Source organism: Anomalospiza imberbis, chromosome 15 (genome assembly GCF_031753505.1).
Source record: "Anomalospiza imberbis isolate Cuckoo-Finch-1a 21T00152 chromosome 15, ASM3175350v1, whole genome shotgun sequence".
Lineage (NCBI taxonomy): Eukaryota > Metazoa > Chordata > Aves > Passeriformes > Viduidae > Anomalospiza > Anomalospiza imberbis.
Window position 1 is genome coordinate 15,256,026 of NC_089695.1, and position 19,637 is coordinate 15,275,662.

General features: G+C 60.6%; 2 protein-coding genes across 4 annotated transcripts; one reads left to right on the top strand and one right to left on the bottom strand.

Annotated features, from left to right (window-relative positions):
* Positions 1–8,059: 8,059 nt before the first annotated feature.
* SNCB (synuclein beta) lies at positions 8,060–12,548 on the bottom strand. 2 transcript variants are annotated; one of them, XM_068206065.1, is made up of 6 exons: positions 12,527–12,548; positions 11,757–11,884; positions 10,274–10,312; positions 9,805–9,923; positions 8,949–9,038; positions 8,060–8,802 (listed from the first exon to the last, which is right to left on the bottom strand). In XM_068206065.1, the coding sequence occupies exons 1-6, from the start codon at positions 12,529–12,531 to the stop codon at positions 8,770–8,772; spliced, it is 414 nt and encodes a 137-aa protein (XP_068062166.1). In that variant the 5' UTR covers positions 12,532–12,548; the 3' UTR covers positions 8,060–8,769. The 2 variants fall into 2 exon arrangements, with proteins under 2 accessions (XP_068062166.1, XP_068062167.1); XM_068206066.1 differs by lacking the exon at positions 12,527–12,548 and adding an exon at positions 12,030–12,200.
* A 407-nt stretch (positions 12,549–12,955) lies between these two features.
* EIF4E1B (eukaryotic translation initiation factor 4E family member 1B) lies at positions 12,956–14,533 on the top strand. 2 transcript variants are annotated; one of them, XM_068206063.1, is made up of 7 exons: positions 12,962–13,063; positions 13,217–13,302; positions 13,412–13,507; positions 13,623–13,686; positions 13,872–13,985; positions 14,088–14,227; positions 14,344–14,533. In XM_068206063.1, the coding sequence occupies exons 1-7, from the start codon at positions 13,046–13,048 to the stop codon at positions 14,456–14,458; spliced, it is 633 nt and encodes a 210-aa protein (XP_068062164.1). In that variant the 5' UTR covers positions 12,962–13,045; the 3' UTR covers positions 14,459–14,533. The 2 variants fall into 2 exon arrangements, with proteins under 2 accessions (XP_068062165.1, XP_068062164.1); XM_068206064.1 differs by having other exon boundaries at positions 12,956–13,063; positions 13,872–14,227.
* Positions 14,534–19,637: the final 5,104 nt, after the last annotated feature.

A 19,637-nucleotide genomic window follows, 5' to 3' on the forward strand; every position in this document is an offset into this window, starting at 1 on the left:
CTCCCGCTCGCGCTGCGGGGGGGAAGGCGGCCTGCTCGCCTCACCTGCATCCTTGCATCCCCCCCTAAAACCTCCAGCATAACCCCCAAACTTCCCACTGCCCCTCATCACCCTATGGGACCAGGCTCCCCTCCCCGACCCAGAGATGTCAGCACAGAGACAGGAGCTGTAGATCTATAGGGTCCGGAGGGGTGCGTGCTAAGGTTAGGCAGGTTTCCCCATCTTGGAGATAATGTTAGCACCAGTCCCCCAGCCCTACAGATCTATAGGGTAAGGCTGGTTCCATGGGAGCTGGCACACCTGGTTGCTTGGAGACAAGGGAGGTTGGAAATGCTTCTTTCAGTAAACAGCCAGCCTGGAACAAAAACCCGAAGGCTAAAAATAGGGAGGCAGGATATGGAAATTAAATAAAAATCCTTGCCCCCCTCCCTCTCTGGGGCAGAGCGAGGCACCGCAATGTCACCAATGGGCACTCCAGTTAGATGGCTGGAGAGAGGCTGGAGTGGGAAGTGTATCCCTGCACCCATTAATGTGTCCCCTCCTCAAGGTGTTTGTCCCCACACCCGGTCCTGCGTGCTGGTCCCAGTCCTGCAGCATTGACTGGACCCTACTGCATGCCTGCAGCGGTGGGGGAACTAACTCACTGTGAGGCACAGGTGTGGGGTCACGTCCTATGGTGCCCTGTATGGAGTCAGACCCAGTTCCCAGCACATTCCTTTTCGGGTCCAAGGGACACCATGGGCTGGGGCAAGTCCTGGCAGAGGAAGGGACAAACGCCCCCTGGCCTCTGGCTGGGACTTTACTGCAGGCAGGAGGCTGCGGGGTCACATCCTGCTGCCATTTGCTTCCACCTGCCTCTCTAAGCTCCGCCGGCAGCGTCTCTCCCCATCCCCATCGGCATCTTGCCACCAGCGTGTCCCCATCCCAGCAGAGCTGGCTGGGGGTTGGGGGGAAGGGGGGGTTGGCCATGGGAAACATCTTTCCCTCCCCGCAGGCAGCCTTCATCCCAGGCTGGCTGCCTTCTCCTCCTCCTCTCCCCGCCCGGGCACCTCAGGGCTGGCAGGAGAACAATAGCGAGGAGGATGAGTAAGATGGTCCCCATTGCCTTGGCAACGCACTCCCGCGCTGCCGGCTCGGGAGGAGCCAGGCAGCTGCCTGAAAAGCGCGTTCTCCCTCGGCGGAGGGGGTGCTGGCGCAGGTAGCACGGCACCCCCTCCCTGGGCGCCGTGGCCCACCTCCCACGCCGCACGGGCAGCGCCACGTGAACGCACACCGGGCTCCCCCACAGCCGCCGGCGCCCGCACACGCCGGAGCGGGCAGCACACGCGTCCCGCGCTCGGCTCAGCCCGAGCTTGGCTCCACGGCCTCCGGCTCTCCGGTGCCCGGCTGTGCCAGGGAGCGGTGGCACACAGCGGGCAGGGTCTGGAATGTGACCCCTGCGGCAATGCCCGGCAGCAAGGAGAGGGGTTCCCACGGCCTCTTCACGGCCGCGTCACCTTCACGCACGGCTGCCCACGGTATCGGCGGGCAGAGGTGTCGGGGGTGTAGGCGGTGGGGCGTTCGCAGATGGCAGTGGCAGGGGATGCCCAGGGGCACCAGGATCCCATCTCCAGGCACAGCCATGTGTCTCGTGCTGTCCCCCAAGTCATGTCACCAGCAGGAGGACCCTCAGCGTGCCCAGAGCTGTGAGTGCCTTGGGGTGACAAAGATGTTAGCCAGAGATCCAAAAGCACCAAGCACCCTAAAACCAGCACTGTTTTCCCATCTGCCTTGGTATGGATATGCTGGGGGGGGATATCTGATCCCTGCTAGCACCTCATGTCCCAGGTGCCCCAAAACACAGCCCCTGCCACAGCCCCGTGGGATGGGAGAACACTGCACCCAGGACACTGCAGCCTGGTGGCTAAGAACATCATTCAGGAAGCTCCTGGGTACAGACAGGGATATGGCCCCAGGGCCAGCTGGGGGCAGAGGCAGGGACAGGGGAACAGAGAGGCCCAGCTCTGCCAGCTGCTCTGTGCCACTGAGAGGGACCCAAACATGGCATCAATCAGCCAGAGCTGGGTGGTGACACTGGGGAACAACCTAGCCACACATTTCATCTCTCAGCACAGGATGAGGGAGGGCTCTGGAAAAGAACCAGCACAGAGAATCATGTAAGCAATGAATGGTTTGGGTTGGAAGGGATTTTAAAAATCATCGAGTCTCAGCATCCCTGCCATGAACAGGGACACTTTCCACTAGATCAAGTTGCTCGGAGTCCTATCCAACCTGACCTTGAACATTTTGAGGGATGGGACAACCACAGCTTCTCTGGACAACCTGTGCCAGGGCTTCACCACTCTCACAGGGAAGGATTTCTTTCTAATATTTAATCTAAATCTATCCTCCTTCAGTTTAAAGGCATTCTCCCTTGTCCTATCACCCTTGTAAAAAGTCCCTCTCCAGCTCTCCTTAGGTACTGGAAGGAGCTCTAAGGTCTCCTCAGAGCCTTCTCCAGGTTAAACAGCCCCAGCTCTCCCATCCTGTCTCCACAGCTGAATGCTCCTGCCCTCTGATCATCAATACAATCATCTATTGCAACCAGATGCTGCTATTCCAGAAGAGCAAAAGCCTTTCCTACAGTGCCTCTGTGCCTTTGTGGTAGAGAGGCAGGGACTCTTCACTTCTTCTCTCTCCTTTCACAGGGGTTCATTTCAGCAGCTCAATCCACGCCGATGAAGTGAAAGCCCGGGCTGCATTAACAGCACACAAATGCACTGTAGTGGGTAAGTACAAAGGGAGCATAGAGCACATGGTGACTTGGGCATGGGATGGGGCCACGAGTCAGAAAAGCTCATTAGGTTCTGTGAAGAACAGCAAGTCTTTGGAAGTGCAGGGTGCTCCTCTGGGCACAGACGAGTGAGGGCATGTCTTGTTGCAGAATACACCACTGGCAGCCTGGAATGCTGGTGTTGATCAGGAAGTGTCAAGCATCGTGCTCCTCAGATGCAGTTGCTGTGCCTGGGTTGTCATGGATTCAGCTCTGGCTGGTGGCATTTGTGGCAGGCTCAAGGTCCATATCCCATCCTGCCTGCAGCTCTGCTCTGCAGAGGCTCCATGGCATTACCAGGGAGCCGTGTGTGGCATGGGGAAGCCGTGGCCCCTTGCCTGGATTCACCAACACGGTCACGATTGCCAGAGTCACTTCCTCCCCCTGGGGAGCAGCTGAGCTGGCAGAGAACATCTGTCTGCCTTACCCAGCCTTTTCCAGATGTTCCTTTTTGTGTTGCCATGGTGGGTGTGAGGATGAATCCAAGGAAATACTGGGTGAGTTCACTCCTCGTTTCCCTGCCGACAGCCCATAACTCACGCTCCATTTGCACAGCCCTCCCTCTCCGGTGCTGATATGCTCTGACGAGTAGGGGGAGATGTTTGTAGTGAGTAACACTCACCCAGCGACTGTGAAAAGCAGCTTGGGGAGGGAGAGGGGGGTGAACTCTGGTTTATGGGTCGGTGCATCTGACCGGAGACACGCTGAGGGAGCCTGGAGTGGGGATGCTCCCACCACTGCCTGCTGTGCTGGGGGAAGGGGCAAATCAGCAAGGGCTTAGAAGGGCAGTGAGCAAAGGGAGCAGGAGTTCACACATCTCTTTTTTCCATTCCTGGGTCCCCAGCTGCTGTGACTAAACTCCCTGGAGCCATTAGGCGGGGCAGGACAGCTGCTGGATGCTATACTGAGGCTCTGTGATTTTTCCTGGGGCCTGTAGTAACAACTGTGTTATGCTGTTCTTGCACAGGAACACGAGCTTAAGAAAACAACAAGGCCTTTTACTGTAGAAAAGGCCAGGAAGGAGTTTATAGGTGGTGGGTTTGTCCTGGCTCTGTAAGCAGTGTGTGCTGGCAGCCAGGGGAGCAGGCAGCAGCTGCCTGGCCAGGGAGATACAGAGGCTCCCACCGTAAGTTCCTGTCACTGTCCCAGTGCTCCACCAGCCCTTCACACCTTACTTTGCCTGCACTGAGAATCTGGAGTAGAGGGACCCTCAGGCTGGTCCTTCTTCTGGGCAGGGGCCTCACTTGGACATTATCCTGTACTCCCACTGGCCTGCTCAGACTCAGGGAGGAGTGAAGGTTTCTCCTGCCTCAGCATGTGAGAGAGAGTTCAGTGAGTGCAGATCACAAGGCAAAGACCTCTATATTCCCTCCTGGTAAAGGCCAAGGCAAAGACTCTGTGAAAGCCAAAGCCATTCACGCCTCAGGAAATCTGGGGTGGCCCTGGGATATGGGCAGCACCACACTTTGGTCAGGGGACTCCTTGGTGTGTCCAAAACCATGACCAGCCCGTGGAAATCACCCAGTTCTAGACGTGCTTTGGTTGGAGCTCAGCAAATGAGTTGCAAGACAAGATGTGGCTGATTTTTCTACCTCCACAGGGCCTGGGATTGGTGTGCTGGCCCCTGATGTCAGTACTTGGGGAGTGGGAGATGGATAGCAAACATCTACACCCGCTCAGTAGGGCACTGGGTAAACTGACAGCACCGGTTTGGAGCCTGAGAGCTCGGTGGGACCCTGAGAGTACCAGCACTGCATTTTCTCCTCTCCTCCCAGGAAGGACCTTCCTCCTCTTCCCTGCAGACCAGGTCCAGCTCACAACTGCGGTGAGGTGCTTCCCCCTGCTGTAACTCCAGGAGCTCCTGCTCTTGGCCAGGCGCTGCTGCTCTGATCCAGCGCCCGCAGCTGCCCATTCCTGAGGCAGTTGACAGGGAGGAATAAACTGGAAAACACACAGCTGAAGTGCTGCTGGCACTCTGTGTATCCCTCCAAGCCCTCTCTCCTCACAGCAGTTCCCTCCCCCGTGGAAGAGGCTTTGAACCAAGGCTGCACCCTGAGCTGCTGCCCACAGTACCCTCGGGAATGGCCCTGTCTATGCTGATTCTTTTTCTTTGCACACATCCTTCTGCTTCGCTGATACAGCTGATACAGCAGAGAATGAGACAGCTGAAAACCTTGACTACTCTGTGGATAGCTCTGCTGAGTTTTGGGACTCGTTTTGCAGTGTCAGTTTTGCTTTTAGGAGCTGTACCAAGCTGGTAAGAGCTTCGGGGCAAACAGTGGAAAATCCTCTGTGCCAGTAAGGAAAGTTGATCTCCCCCATGGCCCTGCTCTGTGCTGGTGCTGTGGCAGCCAATTGCACGGGAGTGTGAGGTGCAGGATTGCTCAGATTGTGCCTGGATGCTGCGTGGTGCCCACCAAGGAACTGTTTCTCTCTGTATCTGTATTCTATCGGGATTGGCTCTTGGGAGCTGAACAGCATGCTGTGCTTGGAACACCATGTCCAGGAGCTCTGGAGGTGATAAAGACAGGATGAGCTGGAAGGTGAGCAGACTCTGCTTTTCACTACCCTCTTACCAGAGATCTCTATCCTGCCAGGTCCTACTCTCTATCCAGCCAAAACATTCACCAAGAACAGCTATGCTGGGGTTTCTATTTGTGCTTTGCAGCAAAAGCTCCTGAGAGGGAGCTGTTACCAGCACAGAGGGTCAGGTTAAATGTTTGTCCCCACAGCTTCCCTCTCTCCACACCCCACATCTCTGCTCTGTGTCACTGTAGGGCTTTGGCAAAGTGGGCTGAACACCTGCACAAGTCTGGTGCCTGCTGTATTTGTGTGGGGGACACAGATAGAGCCATCTACGATTCCAGAAGGATCAGCACCAAGGCCTTATAAGAATATGAGCAGGTGCGTTGAGTCCTTTCATCCCAGTCCATTCTTTAAGGGGTGGTGGTCAGTGCCTGTCTCTGAAATGCCCACAGAGAAGGTGGCTGTCCCTCATGTCCTACAGACCCAGCTCTGAGAGCTGTGCTTAACACTGTCAGGCTGGGAACAGGACTGTCCTGCACATTCCAGGACCACAGCACCATAGCTGGCTTCCCAAAAACAGATCCCTATGATAGCAGCATCCCGGAGATGTCTCACAACACCCTCATCCCTGCCACTGTTGAGAATCAGCTCAGAAGGGAGAACACATCCCAGAGCAAGCAAATGTACAGACCACTTGTGCCACATGCTCCTGACAGACCCTGCATTGGTGTGTGAGTGCAGCAGCACAGCTGAACTTTGGCTTTAGGAATTCAGCAGCCCAGGAAGGTGCCATTTCACCACACTGATACCTTGCCTGCCGTGCCAGAGGGATGGAGCATGAGGTGGAGGTAGCAGGTTACATAATTTGGGTGAAGGAAAGCCCAAACCCTTCCATTTGCTGGCAGGGAGCAAGGAACATTGGAATGAGCTTGGCTGGCTCTTCTGCATTCTCAGTCTTCATTGTTTTATCAGATCTTCCCAAGGGCAGAGGAGATGATGCTCTTGAAGGTACTGGGGTGTCACCATGTTGGCACTGAAAATCATGGGCAGCAGAAAAAAGTGAGCAAATTATATTTGGACAAATACCAGCTTCCTCCCACCACTGTGTGTAGGACTGTCCTACACCATGGAACAGTCAGCCAAGGTACCTGAGGGCTCTTTGCCTCACCCATCCTTGTTCTTGGGCTCTTTGTCTTGGTACAGAGACCTTGGCTGTATTTGAGGGGTTCCCACCCATGGCACCTCATCACAGCTCCTGGCAGGTCAGCACAAGGCCTGGGTTCAACTTCCCACAGTGACTCCATCCATCTCGGATAAAGCCTCATGCTCAGCAGTGCTCCTTGCTGTTGCTGGGTCCCTGTCCCTCTCTCTGGTCCCACAAAGCTGCGTACCCTATTTCCAGGGTTGTGCCAGGCTTGTGCCTGGTGCTCACACCTGTGGCACTGCCTGCATGGGGACCTCTGCCCCCCTCTTGCTGCCAAGCCCTCCTGGCAGACCTCACAGCTTTCCCCTCTCTAGAAAATGACAGCCATGACTGCAAGTACAGCCCAGGTGTGGACAGGGAACCCAGAGCAGGTGTTCACTGTGTACAATGAGGTCAGCTGCACCTACAGACACAGCACCCAAGGGAGCTGCCCTGGTGAGGGTCACATCCTGCTGTGCAGGGGCTGTGCACTGAGGGGACACCCTGCTTCCTATAAAGCGCTGGTTTGAGCAAGTTCTCTCCCCACTCTCTGGCTTCCAGCTCTCCCAGGCACGGGCCTGTCTCCCCCTACACTGCCTCTACCCCAGCCCCTTTACAGCCTCCCTGGCACTGGGGCAAGCCATGCTGCTGCTGGTTTGGGTCTGCTTGTCCATGCATTGCAGAATTGGACAAGGGAAGGAAAAAATGTTCTAGGGGAACAGCCAGCCAGCCCCCAAAGAGCTGTCTCGGTCCTTCCAATAACACACACAGTGAGTGCTATGAGCACTGCTGCAACCAGAGCCAGGGTAGGATTTGCTGGCGTCAGCAAACCTGTTGTGAGTCGGTGCTGACTGCTGCAGCTTCACTCCTCGCTGGCAAAGCTGGCGAGCCAGCACAGGTGGGGGATCTAATCTGATATTCATGGCAGGGACACTCAGCCCAGCCTCTCACCCCAGCTTGTGATGCAGTCAAGGGGCTAAAGGCTAGCTGGGGGCCCAGGCTGCGTTGGTGGTCCTGCCCTGGGAGAACTGAAGACCCAAGGACGGTGCTGTGGGGTGGGCACAGGACACCCTGCCATGGCAGACATCCCACAGAATGTGTGACGCCCACCCACCTGCCCTGAAGGTGGTGACACTGCATCTGAACAAGCTGTGGGTGACAACCATCTCCCTTGCCCCTGGAGGGGAGCAGGGGCATGTAGGGAGGGGTGAAACAGTGCTGGAGCCCAGGGCTCTGTCTACTCTGGCTTGTTGTTCTCAGCCCCACAAGGCCCCCTGCAGATGCAAAGCCCTGCAGACAGGCAGGTGGTATGGGGACACTGCCTGCACCCAAGTGTCAGCCAGAGTCTGGCTGGAGTCAGGGCACAGTGACCTGCTGTGATGCAGCAGCCAGCAGTCAGAAAGGCATCTTGTCCTCATGAGCAACCAGTCCTACCCACTCCCACAGCACCAGCCCCATTCCTCTTTCCAAAACTACCCCTGTCACCAAAGCACGGGGCCAACCCCTCCCCAGGGACCCCACAACCAGGACCAGGGGGCTACAGACAAGAGTTGGCTTTATTCACGGACACGGGGGCAGCTGTGTCACTGGCAGCTGCCCTCGTATTGCACATCCAGCGACGGGGGAATATCCATGCCACGTCACAACACAGCGTCGGCACTATGGGACCTCAGGGGAGGCGCAGGCACCGTCACCACCCAGCAGGCTGGGGAGCGGGCTGGGGCGCCAAGGGGTCACAAAGGCAAAAGACCCGTCCACCCATAGATAGAGATATATATATATAAAAAAAAATAGTTCCACGATGACCAGAGCAGAACCACAGGGACACGCGTGCAAGCGAAATGTACAGCAGCCCGCGAGCAGGTGAACATGCTTTGTACACACACAGACACGCCGGGACGCAGCCGGGGTTTATGGTGCTGGGAGGGAGACAGAGCCATAAACCCGGGCTTCACACACACACTCACACACACACACACCGGCCCCTGCGGGCAGCACCCACGGCTCGGGCACGCGCCGGGGCTTGGGGGCTTGGACACAGCGGGTGTTTCTCACTGCTAGACATGGTACGGAGACACGGACACGGTCCCTTGGAACGGAACTGGAGGAAGAACTCGTGAGCGAACGGGGCAGGGGCACCCCTGCTCCTCCCCGGCACACAGGCACCGGCCGGGGCTGGCTGGAGAGGAGCAGGGGGCTACCGGCGGTTCGTTGTGCTGCTGGTGGAAGAGGCAAGGATGGGGGTCCATTATGCCTCTGGCTCGTATTCCTGGTATTCCTCCTGTGGGATGGGAAAGGAAAGAGCCAGTGAGAGAGTTCAGGTGGGGCACAGAGCCCCTCTCTGCCTCCAGCCCAACACCAGCTTTGCTCTGGACAGTGTACTGACCACTGTCACACTGTGTCCACTGTGCCACCCTGTCCCCTCACCTGTGGGGGTTCCTCGTAGTTCTCCCCCTCTGGCTCCAGCAGCGGCTCGACCAGTGGCTCCTCCACAGCCTCCTGGGCCACCTCCTCTGCCTGAGAGTGAACCAGGAGGTCAGTGCCACACACGCACACACACACACACACACAGCACACCCACCCTCCCTGCCCCTGCCAGACCAGCAATGCACCCAGGATACAATGGGCGCCATGGAGAGCCAGTGGGACCCTGGGCAGCAGCCCAGCTGGCTGGAAGGTGGCATGCACAAGTCTGTGGGAGCAGGGGCTGTGTGTGTATGTCCCTGTATACCCTATTCCCAGCCCCAGCCTCGGGCAGGCAATGAGTGCTGCACCACGTGGGCCTCGACAGGCTCCAGGCGCTGGCAGGGCTGCGGGAGCATCCTGCATCCCTGGCAGGGGAGGGCGGTGCTGGGTAACCCCTCCCCGGGGCTGGCAGGCGGGAAAGGGGGGCAGCCAATCCCCCCTGTGCAGCAGCGGTGGCGGCGGTGGCCTCATTTCTTCAGCTGATGCTATTTTGGGCTAAGCTGGAAGCCAACGGCTCATGGGGCGGCGAGCTGGAACCCGCTGCCCCTCCCGCAGCTGTCAGGTCACCTCGCAGCCGCCGGAGTGATGCGCCGCAGGCCCAGGCCGCCGGCCGCCATGCCAGGCTCCACGCGCGCGCACGTCCGCAGACGCCGCGCACGCTCGGGGCCGCGATGCCCGCCTGCCCTGGGCACGAGGAGACCACCTGGGCACCCTCGTGGTCTCTGCTTTGGGACTGGGGAACAGCCAAAGGGCTCCTCGCCAAACCCGGGGATGTGCCAGCCTCCCCACGGGCACGGCAGTGCCTGGGGACTCTCACCTTCAGGTCTGCAGGGAACTCTTCCTTCTTCACCAGCCCGGTGGCCGCCGCAATGTTGCCAGCGCCGGAGAACGCTGCTTCGCCCAGCTGGGACGCCTGCTCCTTGGCTTTCTCAGCCACTGCAAGAGCCAGGGGTGCCCATCAGTACCCCCCCCCCATGCCAAAAAGGGTGCCCCAGCTGTGGCTTCATGCCCTGCACCACCCACGGGGGGAGCTGGTGGGGAGATGCTGGGCAGCATCAGGCTCTTCTCACTTCCTTGCCCTGGTGGGGAGGAGAGAGGGCCATGACACTGCTCTGCAGCTGGGCAAGGAGTGTGAGCAGCCGCTGCAAATCCTTGTTTGCCGGCCCTGTTATGTAAGAGGCTTTAGCAGAGTGACATCAGCCCCTCAATTAGCCTCTGATCTCGTTAGTGTGGCCACATTCTCAGGGCCAGAGCAGTACCGCGGCAGGATGACAGAGGGGCCGTACCTGAGGTTACGCCTTGCACCACACCTTGGGTTTTACTCCCTGGGGGTAGAAAGAGACAGAGATTGGGTTAGAGGGACCGACAGCTGGGCTCCAACATGTGCCAGGCCCAGGACCCTGGCAGGGCTCTGAGCCAGGGCAGCAGCCTGTCCACACCCCATGCCAGGGTACCTGGGGGGCTGAGCACTTGCCTGGCTCCCCTCAAGGCTCCTGTTGTCCCTGCAGGAGCCAGAACTGGGGCAGCATAGGGCCACCGCCACGTGCCAGGCAGGGCAGAGACCCCAGAGCCCAGCACTGTGTCTGGGCACAGCCAGGCAGGGTGAATGTGAGCCATGGTGCTGAGAAAACCCTTCCACAGGATCCAAAACCTAGGGCTGGTGCCAACAGAGCAGGGGAAGCCCCACACTGGAGTGCCCGCAGTTGGGTGCTGCTGCTGCCTGTGCTGACCCTGCCAGGCTCTCTCAAGCAGAGCAACACCACCCAGGATACCCCACGGAATGGGAGTGGGGTGTCTAGGATGGAAGGAAATGTAGGGGCTGGGCAGCTCCTGTAGGATGGGGCCTCAGGCTGTTCCTTGAGCTGCTGGACCCCAGTCCAGCAAATACACCCTAGCAAGGATGGGGGCCCAGGGCGGGCACCCACCACTGCCCAGGGGAACAGTTTTGGGGCCTCAGCTCTCCAACAGAGCTTGTGCTCTCTGGAGCAGAACAGAGCCTCAGCCCTGCGCTCTCCTCCCTCCCACTGCAAGCAGGGTTGGCCTCAGCTCCCTCCAGGAGCATTCCAGCACCACAGCCAGGCACACAGACTGCCCAGGAACTGCTCCTCCTGCCAGCCATGTCTTCTAGGACTTGGCTCTGAAGAAATCCCACCCTCAAGGGGCAGCACGGAGGGACCCCTCAGTCACCAGCCGGGTGCAGAGGAGATGCCGGTGTAGGATGAGCTCCAGGGCATTGCCTCTCCAAGGGGGACAAATGTGGTCCACACCCCCCTACCCCAAGAGAGGCACATCCCAACACAGAGGTCACCACCTCCACCTCTGCTTTCCTGCCCCAAAGCATCCCGGGCACAGAGCTGAGAGACCCTCAGGCTCAGACTAGGAGCTGCAAGGGGTCCAGCCCCCTAAGGTTCCATCCCTCAGCATGGGGACCAGTCCCCGACTCTACTCCTGCCTGCAGAGCCCACTCTCCTGCCCTGCAGATTCCCGGTGGGCAGCGAGGCACTGCGGGCACCGACCCTCTGCCCGGAGCACTCCGCCGCAGGGTGGTCGTGGCAGGGAAGGAGCAGGGGAGAGGGGAAGCGGGGCCGGGGACAGGTGGGGACGCCGGGGGGACGGCAGGGGGATGGGCAGGAGGACGCAAGGGCAAACGCAGGAGCAGGCAAGGGCGGGCAGGGAGGGCCGGCAGGGGCAGGCAGGGACGAGCAGAGATTAGCCGGGGGTGGCAGGCAGGGGGCAGGCAGGGGGCAGGCAGGGCAAGCCGGTCCTTACCGACATAGAGGACCCCTTCCTTGGTCTTCTCCGCGGCTTCGGCCACCCCCTGCTTGGTCTTCTCAGCTGCGGCGACCACCCCCTCCTTGGCCTTGGACAAGCCCTTCATAAACACCTCCATGGCGGCTCTGCGGGGAGAGGCCGCAAGGCTTCACCCCGCCCCCGGCCCCGCGCCCGTCCGCCCCGCGCATCCCGGTCCCGCGCATCCCTTCCCCGCGCATCCCTTCCCCGCGCATCCCGGTCCCGCGCCCCCGGCCCCGCCGCCCGCCCGACCTGGCTCGCTGTCGGCGGGGACGGGCGGGCCGGGCCGGGCCGGGCCGGGCTGCGGCGGGGCGGGCTCAGTGCGGCTGTGCCGGGGCCGCGCTGCGCTGCGCCGCGCTGCGCCGTGATGCGCGGGGGGGACCGCGCCGCGCCGGGCTGCGCCGGGCTGAGCCGGGCTGAGCCGTGCTCGGCCGTGCCGAGCCGTGCCCCGCCGCCCCGCACCGCCCGCACCGCCCCGCACCGCTCCGCACCGCCCCGTACGGCAGCGGCGCCCCCGGCCCTTCGCCGCCCCAGCCCCGCAAGCTCCTTCCCCGCACTGCGCGGCACCCCGGGACAGTCGTTCTTCCCATCCCCATCACTCATCGTGATCCTACCCCATGCTGTCCCCATGCTATTCTGTCCTGACCCCCACCGCATCCTATCCTACCCTCTCCCAGTCACATCTCCTCCCATTCCTTGTCCCCATCTCGTCCCGATCCCACTGCTTTCCATCTACAGGCTGCATTTACCCCATTCCATCCTTATTGCCATCCAACTCCCTCCACATTCCACCCTGTCTCTATGCCATTCCCATCCCCTCCTCCTCATGTCCTCTTCCCACCTCATCCCACCCCATTCCCATCCCACTACATCCAGTTCCGCACCCATCCCCTCCCCATCACATCCTGTCCTGACTCCATCCTCCCCATCCTATCCCTACCTCCAACCTGAAGCTATCTCACCCTCTCTGTGTACCATCCTGCCCCCACCCATACCACATCATGGGCCCCACACATGGTGCCAAACATACACAATTCTAGTCCCTCATCCTGATCCCATCCCACTCTGAGCCCCTGTCCTCATCCTCCAGCTCCCTGCCCTAGAGAGGGAACCCCCATCTCTCTGCTCCCCAGGAGAGGCAGACTAGCGCCGTCTCCCAGGATACCACCCTCCCACCCCACCAGCTGCAGCTGGGAAAGCTCCTCATCCCACCTGCCTGTGGGTACTTAAGAGCCAGAGGCTGGCCGGGAGAGCCTCTGCTGGTCAGGATGGCTACAGGGGAGCAGGTGGGTGCTCGCCCTGTGGGCTGGGGAGGCTGTAGAACACAGAGAGCCCTGCCAACTCTCGGGGTGCCCAGTCTAGGAGGTAGTGGAGGGGCTGCAGGCTCCCTGCTGGGCTGGTCATGGGGCTCTTCGGGGCTGTCCCACTTTCCCCTGCAGAGGCAGCAGGAGCGACGCCGGCAGAGGGCTCGGCAGCAAGAGCTGCTCCCGGCAGAGATCCTGGGCAAGCACCCCCTGCAGAACAGGTATGGGAGGCCTGGCCATGGACAGCCTCTCTCAGCACTGGGCTGGGTGTGGGGGGGCTGGAGGGGGCCTCTGGCACTGTTGAACACCCCATTTCCCCTCTGTCCCCAGATGGGCACTCTGGTTTTTCAAGAATGACAAGAGCAAGATGTGGCAGGCCAACCTGCGCCTTGTCACCAAATTCAGCACTGTGGAGGACTTCTGGGCGTGAGTGTGCAGTGGGTGGGCACGCCCGCTGTGTCCCTTCTGGAGATATTCTGGTGGGTGAGTCTGAGCCTGAGGTGCCTATTCTCACCTGCTTCTGTGCCTCCATCTAACACAGGCTGTACAGTCACATCCAGCTCGCCAGCAAGCTTACAGCTGGCTGTGACTACTCCCTCTTCAAGGTACGACACCCCATCCTCAGAATCCCCCCAGCACCCAGCATTATGGGGGTGCACGGGGTGCTGGTAAGGCTGTCAGGATGCCCTGGCCATAAGGTGGGAGGGGAGGTCTGGCTGGGTGTTCGCAGCTCCCCAGGCCAGCTCTGGCCAGTACTTGGTGCCCCTGACTGTCCCTTGCCTGCCTCTAGGATGGCATTGAGCCCATGTGGGAGGACAGCCAGAACAAGCGTGGTGGGCGCTGGCTCATCACCCTGGCCAAGCAGCAGCGGCACACCGAGCTGGACCGGTTCTGGCTGGACACAGTGAGTGCTGCCCCACTCGAGGGTCCTGGCTGTGGTGTCGCCCCTGCCCCAGGGCTGAGCCCCAGTGGGGACTGTCCCAGGCTCCCTTTCTCCTCCCAACAGCTGCTGTGCCTCATTGGGGAGATGTTTGATGAGTACAGCGACGAGGTGTGCGGGGCCGTCATCAACATCCGCACCAAGGGGGACAAGATTGCCATCTGGACCCGGGAAGCGGAGAACCAGGAAGGGGTCACCCACATTGGGTAATGCAGCTTCGGGGGAGACTGCACAGGGGAATAAGGGCTCCCCCTGCTTGGGGGAATAGGCCCAATGGGAGAAGTGGTGCTGCCCTGTTCATGCATCCCCTTCTCTCCTCCAGGCGTGTCTACAAGGAGCACCTGGGCCTGTCACAGAAGGTGGCCATTGGGTACCAGGCTCACGCAGATACAGCCACCAAGAGTGGCTCCCTTGCCAAGACCAAGTTTGTGGTGTGACTGTGGGGAGAGTGGGGAGTTGCCTACGAAGCCCCCATGTTATGTCGGACAATAAATTTCTGCATATGAGCATGATCTGTGTCGCCAGGGCTCTTGGCAACCTGGGGTGGCTCCTGTTTGTTGGGACACTTCCGGGGAGGGAGATGATGATGTGACAAATCCTGGCCCCTCCATTCTGGGTGAGTGGGGCCAGGAGCACAGAGCTGGCATCACGGTGGGCTTGGGACACTGCATGTGTCCCCTCACCTCCCCTAGAGCCTGCGACCAGTGTCCCTCTCCCTGAGGCTGTGGGGGTGTTTCCTGTGTTTTGGGGGGCCCTGGATAGCTCCCAGAAGAATGGTATTCTATCCTCCCCTGGCCAAGGCATGGGCACAGCTCACTGCCCTGAAAACCTGGGCATGGGAGGGATTACTGAGGCCCAGCTCATCTGTGTCAGCTCAGCCTGAGGAACTGGTCCACTTTTCTCCTAAGTCCCTGCACATCTGTGGGACAAGGGTCTGCCTTCTCAGGAAGATCAGTTTCCCAGCTGAGGGCTGGCAGTGTCCCTGCAGGGTGGGTGTTGGGCTGCAGCACAGCGTGGTCCCATGCTGCATCCCCTCCCACAGACACTTGCAGCATAGGTGCTATGAAGCTCATTTTCTTCCCAAGGTTTTGTTGGTGCCAGACCTGCAGGTTCACAACCTCAGTCTTTTGAGCCCTGGGACTTTGCTGGCTCCTCCTTTCCATGGCTCATGTCTTCTGCTGTCCCTTCTGGTGGTACTGGCCTCCCATACTCTCTTCCAGCCCCACCCCACACTCTGTCCTTTAATCTTGTATTTGTGTGTTTGATTGTTGTCTTCGTGCTTCCCTGCCCAGTCAGATTCCAGAGGTGGAGCTGTCTGCTCACCCCCTGAGAATGGCAGCAGCAGTTCTGCCCTCACTGCAGCTCTTATCCAGGATATCCTCCATCCTCTCCAGCAGCACCCAGTCTCCATCTCAGCCCAGGGCTGCACCTTGTCCAGGGCCACATGTCCAGCCTAACTGTGTCACCTCATCATCCCAGAGCCACGGTTGCTTGTCCCCTGCTGTGATGGCTCAGTGCTGCCCTGCCTGCAGACAGGCCCTGCAGAGACCTGGTCCTGCAGAAGGATGAGGTATTGACCGCTCTCTGCTCTTAGAGCTGGTTGTGACCCGTCTGGTCACAGCTTGACAGGCAGCCGGTGTGGCTGTGTCACCCAGGGTCTCGACTGCCTGCAGTGCAGCCTGTGGGGCTGAGCCCTGCATTACCCTGCAGCTGCCGTGGCTGCAGAGAGCTGTGTCCCTGGGACTCGGCTGCCTTTTTCCAGGAACATCAGCCTTGCAGCTCCCCAAGGGCAGTGCAGGGCCCTCCACCACCCAATATTACTCCTGTTCCAGGCAGAGGATGATGCTAGAGGCTGAAGACAGGAGTTCATCCCTGGCAGGTGCTGTGTCAGGCCATGTTCCTGAGTCCCTGCATCGTGTGATGGCTTTGGGTCATTTCTCTGTGCAGGTGCAAGGGCAACAGCACCGCACTGCCCTCCCTGGCAGGGCCACGGGGCTGGGGAGGCCTGCAGGCAGCAGGACTGCGATGAAGGGATGCAGTATGGGGGTCAGCACCCCAAACTTGGGGTGCTGCAGGCAGCAGGACTGTGGTGAGGGGATGCAGTATGGGGGTCAGCACCCCAAACTGGGAGTGCTGCGGGCGGCAGGACTGCGATGAGGGGATGCAGTATGGGGGTCAGCACCCCAAACTGGGGGTGCTGCGGGCGGCAGGACTGCGATGAGGGGATGCAGTATGGGGGTCAGCACCCCAAACTTGGGGTGCTGCAGGCAGCAGGACTGTGGTGAGGGGATGCAGTATGGGGGTGCTGCAGGCAGCAGGACTGCGATGAGGGGATGCAGTATGGGGGTCAGCACCCCAAACTGGGGGTGCTGCAGGCAGCAGGACTGTGATGAGGGGATGCAGTATGGGGGTCAGCACCCCAAACTGGGGGTGCTGCAAGTGGGGCTCTGCCCCTGCCCACGGGTCCCGCACGGGCATGGCGTGCCGGCAGCCCGGGTGCTGCCTGCGCTGCCTGTACCGCCGCGCCCTCGCCACGCGATGGTGCCGCTCGCCCAGCCTTGGCCGGCTCCGGCGCGGCAGGGACGGCAGCCTGCCCTGCCTGCGGCGGGGTCCCTGTCTGCTCTGCCCTGCCCTGCTCACGTTTGGGTCCCTGCCCAAAGTGGGGTCACGGCGCTACCTCAGCCCCCACCCCAGAATGAGATACAGGCAGGGCCACGCGTGGGGCTGGCAAAGCTGAAACTGGAGGAGGGCTTGCTGAGACCCCCTAAAACGCACAATTAATGCTCCTCCCAAGCAGTGACAATGTCAAGTGTGTGAGAGGCAGGGCATGTCTGTCCCTCTGTCCCTTCAACCTACTGCTCTGTCTCACATGGCCCTGTCATCGCCCCCCTCGTGGCTCTCGGGCACCCTGCAGCCAGGCTGTCCTTGTGCCCATACCTCATCGAGGGCGTTGTGCTCATGGGGTGCCCTTGCCCCATCACGTCACAAGGCCAAGGTTAACTGGAGCAGGAGGGGGTGCAGAGGCTGCTGCACTGCTGTGGTTCATCACCATTCTCATGTAGCCACAGTGGGATTTCTTTTGATTGGAAAAATAATAGGAGCCATTTATCTCCATGGTTTTATGGGTTCCCATCAGCTCTGCAGCCCAGCCAGGCTAGGGGGCTGGCAGTGCCCACCCAGAGCCTGCCCTCTGGGAACACAATGACCTTCATCCTCAAGTTTTGCACCCCACAGTCCCTGTCTGAGGGCCAGAGGGTGTGGGGGGGGGCACAAAGTCACCCCCTGGGTAGGCACAGCAGTTGCCAGGAGCCACACAGTGAGTACAGCAGTGCCAGGCTGCCCCTGGCCTATCTCATGCTGGGCAGCTGTCCCAGCTGGCAGCCGAGCTGGCAGCCCTGTCAATAATAATAATTAAAAATTAATACTAATCAAAAGGGAGAGGCAGATGGCAGCAGACATGCGGCAGGGCTGGAGGTGGGGGTGGGAGGCAGGGCAGACAGAGGGGCCTGCAAGGACAGGGGTGGGGGGGCCAAGAGTGCTGTGGGGTGTAGTGGGGATGGGAGGTGCAGGTCAAGGGACCCACGTGGCACAAGAGGGGTTGGGGATATGGGACTGGGGTTGCTGTGAGGCACAGCAGGAATGGGGATGGACTGTGCTGCTGCAGAGATGGGGTCCCGTGTCCCCCTTTCCATGCAGGGGTTGTGGGTCTGTGGTGCTGGGTGCCCATCTGGGTCACCTTGCCAGCAGCTGGTGTGCAGCCATGGCCAGGTACTGCCAGTCCAGCTTCTCCCTGAGCCACCAGCTCCGGCAACAAGGACAGATCCTGCCCCCGGCACACGTCTGGTGCAGACACCCATTCTTGCAACCAGTGAGTGCTGCAGGGTTAAAATCCCCCAGAAAACTGGGGAAGGAGCTGCTGGCTCCGTGCAGGGTGCGTGGGCCGGGGAAGAACAGGCAGCGCTGGCTCACCGTGGGAGTGGGCAGGCAGCGCGCCTGCCGGCGCTGAGGCTGTGCCACGCTGTTCCCGCAGTGCCTGAGCCCACCTGCCTGCCCCGTCACCCAGCCAGGGGCCACGGGGGAGCTCTGGACCTTGCAGGAGAGGTGAGGGCACACAGGGGACCTCTGTCCCTGGTTACCGCCAGCATCCCCATGCATTCCTGGACTGGAGCTCCCCGTGCCCTCCCTGCCAGGCCCTGGAAGGGCACAAGCTGCACCGACCCTCCATTCAGAATCACGGTGGCGTGCAAGGAGGGGTACCCAGGGTGAGGGGGGGGTACAGTGCACCGTTCCCATGACAACCTCCCGGCAGAGACAGCAGTCGGTGCGGGAGATGTGGGAGGCGAGGGGCCTGTGGACCCGCCGGGCATGGGCTCCCACGCCTGGCAGGACACAGTGGGGCACAGCAGAGGGGCTGCACCTCTGGTTCTTGCTCCCACGCTTGGGCTCTGCCTGCTCCATCCTGTTTCTTGCAGCTTGGGACAGGCAAGCATGGCACTGCTGGCGCTGGGCTGCTGCCGTCCAGCTACAGCTGCACGGTGGGGAAGTGGTTAAATGCCTGCAGGGCTGTCCCCAGTGCCAGCAGCAGAAGAGGCAAAGACGGGGACAGTATCTCCTGCCCTGCGCCTCAGGGAGCCTGTACCTGAGAAGGGTCCTTTGCTGTCACTTCTCATCTGGGTGGATACCAGGCTCTGCAACACGGCTGAGCACTCTCCTTCCCCGCAGGGACGGGTTGGCACTTCTCGCTTGGCAGAGGCAGGCGGGGGGAGTGGGCGGGTGGGATGGGGACAGGGATGGGGACAGGGACAGGAGCTGTGTGGCCACAAAACTGCAGGCATGTCTGCAGCACGGGGCTGTGCAGACAGTGCCACCACCCCTTTGGGGTGGGTTCTGCTTGTCCTGTGTCGTGGCCTGGGTGCCACCCAGATGGCTGGCACGTGCCCACAGAGCCTTTGCCTCCACGCGTCACCGTGTCCACACTGTCCCCCAGACTCTGGTACTGCCCCTGCCCCCATCCCCCTCCCTCAGCTCCCACAATGGATGCCGCCAGCTCCGAGGGACCACCCCGCACCTCCCTCAACACAGACGCATCCAAACATTAGCACCACCACGTCCTGCCAGCGTGGCACGGGGACCAGCCTCTCTCCCGGTTCACAGGGGAGCAGATGCCAGCCCTGAGGCTGCCGGGACACAGGGCACGTGGCAGTGCCGTCCTTTCCTTCCTGGCCCTGTGCAGCCTGGTGTGCCCTCACAAGGGGCTGCTGATGCTGCACCCACAGCCACCCCCTTTCGCGGGGCCGGGGGTGCCATGCTCCTTGCATGCCCCAGCTCCACAGCTCTGGCTGGGAGGGCTGGAGTTTCCCGGGCGGTCGATGTGCCCATCGATCCCGCACAGCTCTGCCGGCTGCTCTCCCACCGCCCTGCTAATTAATTGGCTGCTGCTGCTGCAGCTGCTGCTGCTGTGGGAGTGCTGGGTTGCTTGGGCTGCCTGCACCCTGCCCTGCCAGCGCCCTCCTGCCAGCACAGGGGCTTTGCCCAGCACCCACTTCCGACCCACCCCAACCCACCTGTACCACAAAGTGGGGGCTCCGTGTCAGGCTGGGCACGGTACTGACTGGC

What these genes read in the sequence shown, in the direction of transcription:
- SNCB (XM_068206065.1), bottom strand. An exon ending in GGTGCAAGGCGTAACCTCAG is followed by an intron (nt 9,924 to 10,273) that starts GTACGGCCCCTC and finishes TGGCTCTTGCAG; the next exon opens with TGGCTGAGAAAGCCAAGGAG. An exon ending in ACTACGAGGAACCCCCACAG is followed by an intron (nt 8,803 to 8,948) that starts GTGAGGGGACAG and finishes CCCATCCCACAG; the next exon opens with GAGGAATACCAGGAATACGA.
- EIF4E1B (XM_068206064.1), top strand. An exon ending in AAGCACCCCCTGCAGAACAG is followed by an intron (nt 13,303 to 13,411) that starts GTATGGGAGGCC and finishes CTCTGTCCCCAG; the next exon opens with ATGGGCACTCTGGTTTTTCA. An exon ending in GAAGGGGTCACCCACATTGG is followed by an intron (nt 14,228 to 14,343) that starts GTAATGCAGCTT and finishes TCTCTCCTCCAG; the next exon opens with GCGTGTCTACAAGGAGCACC.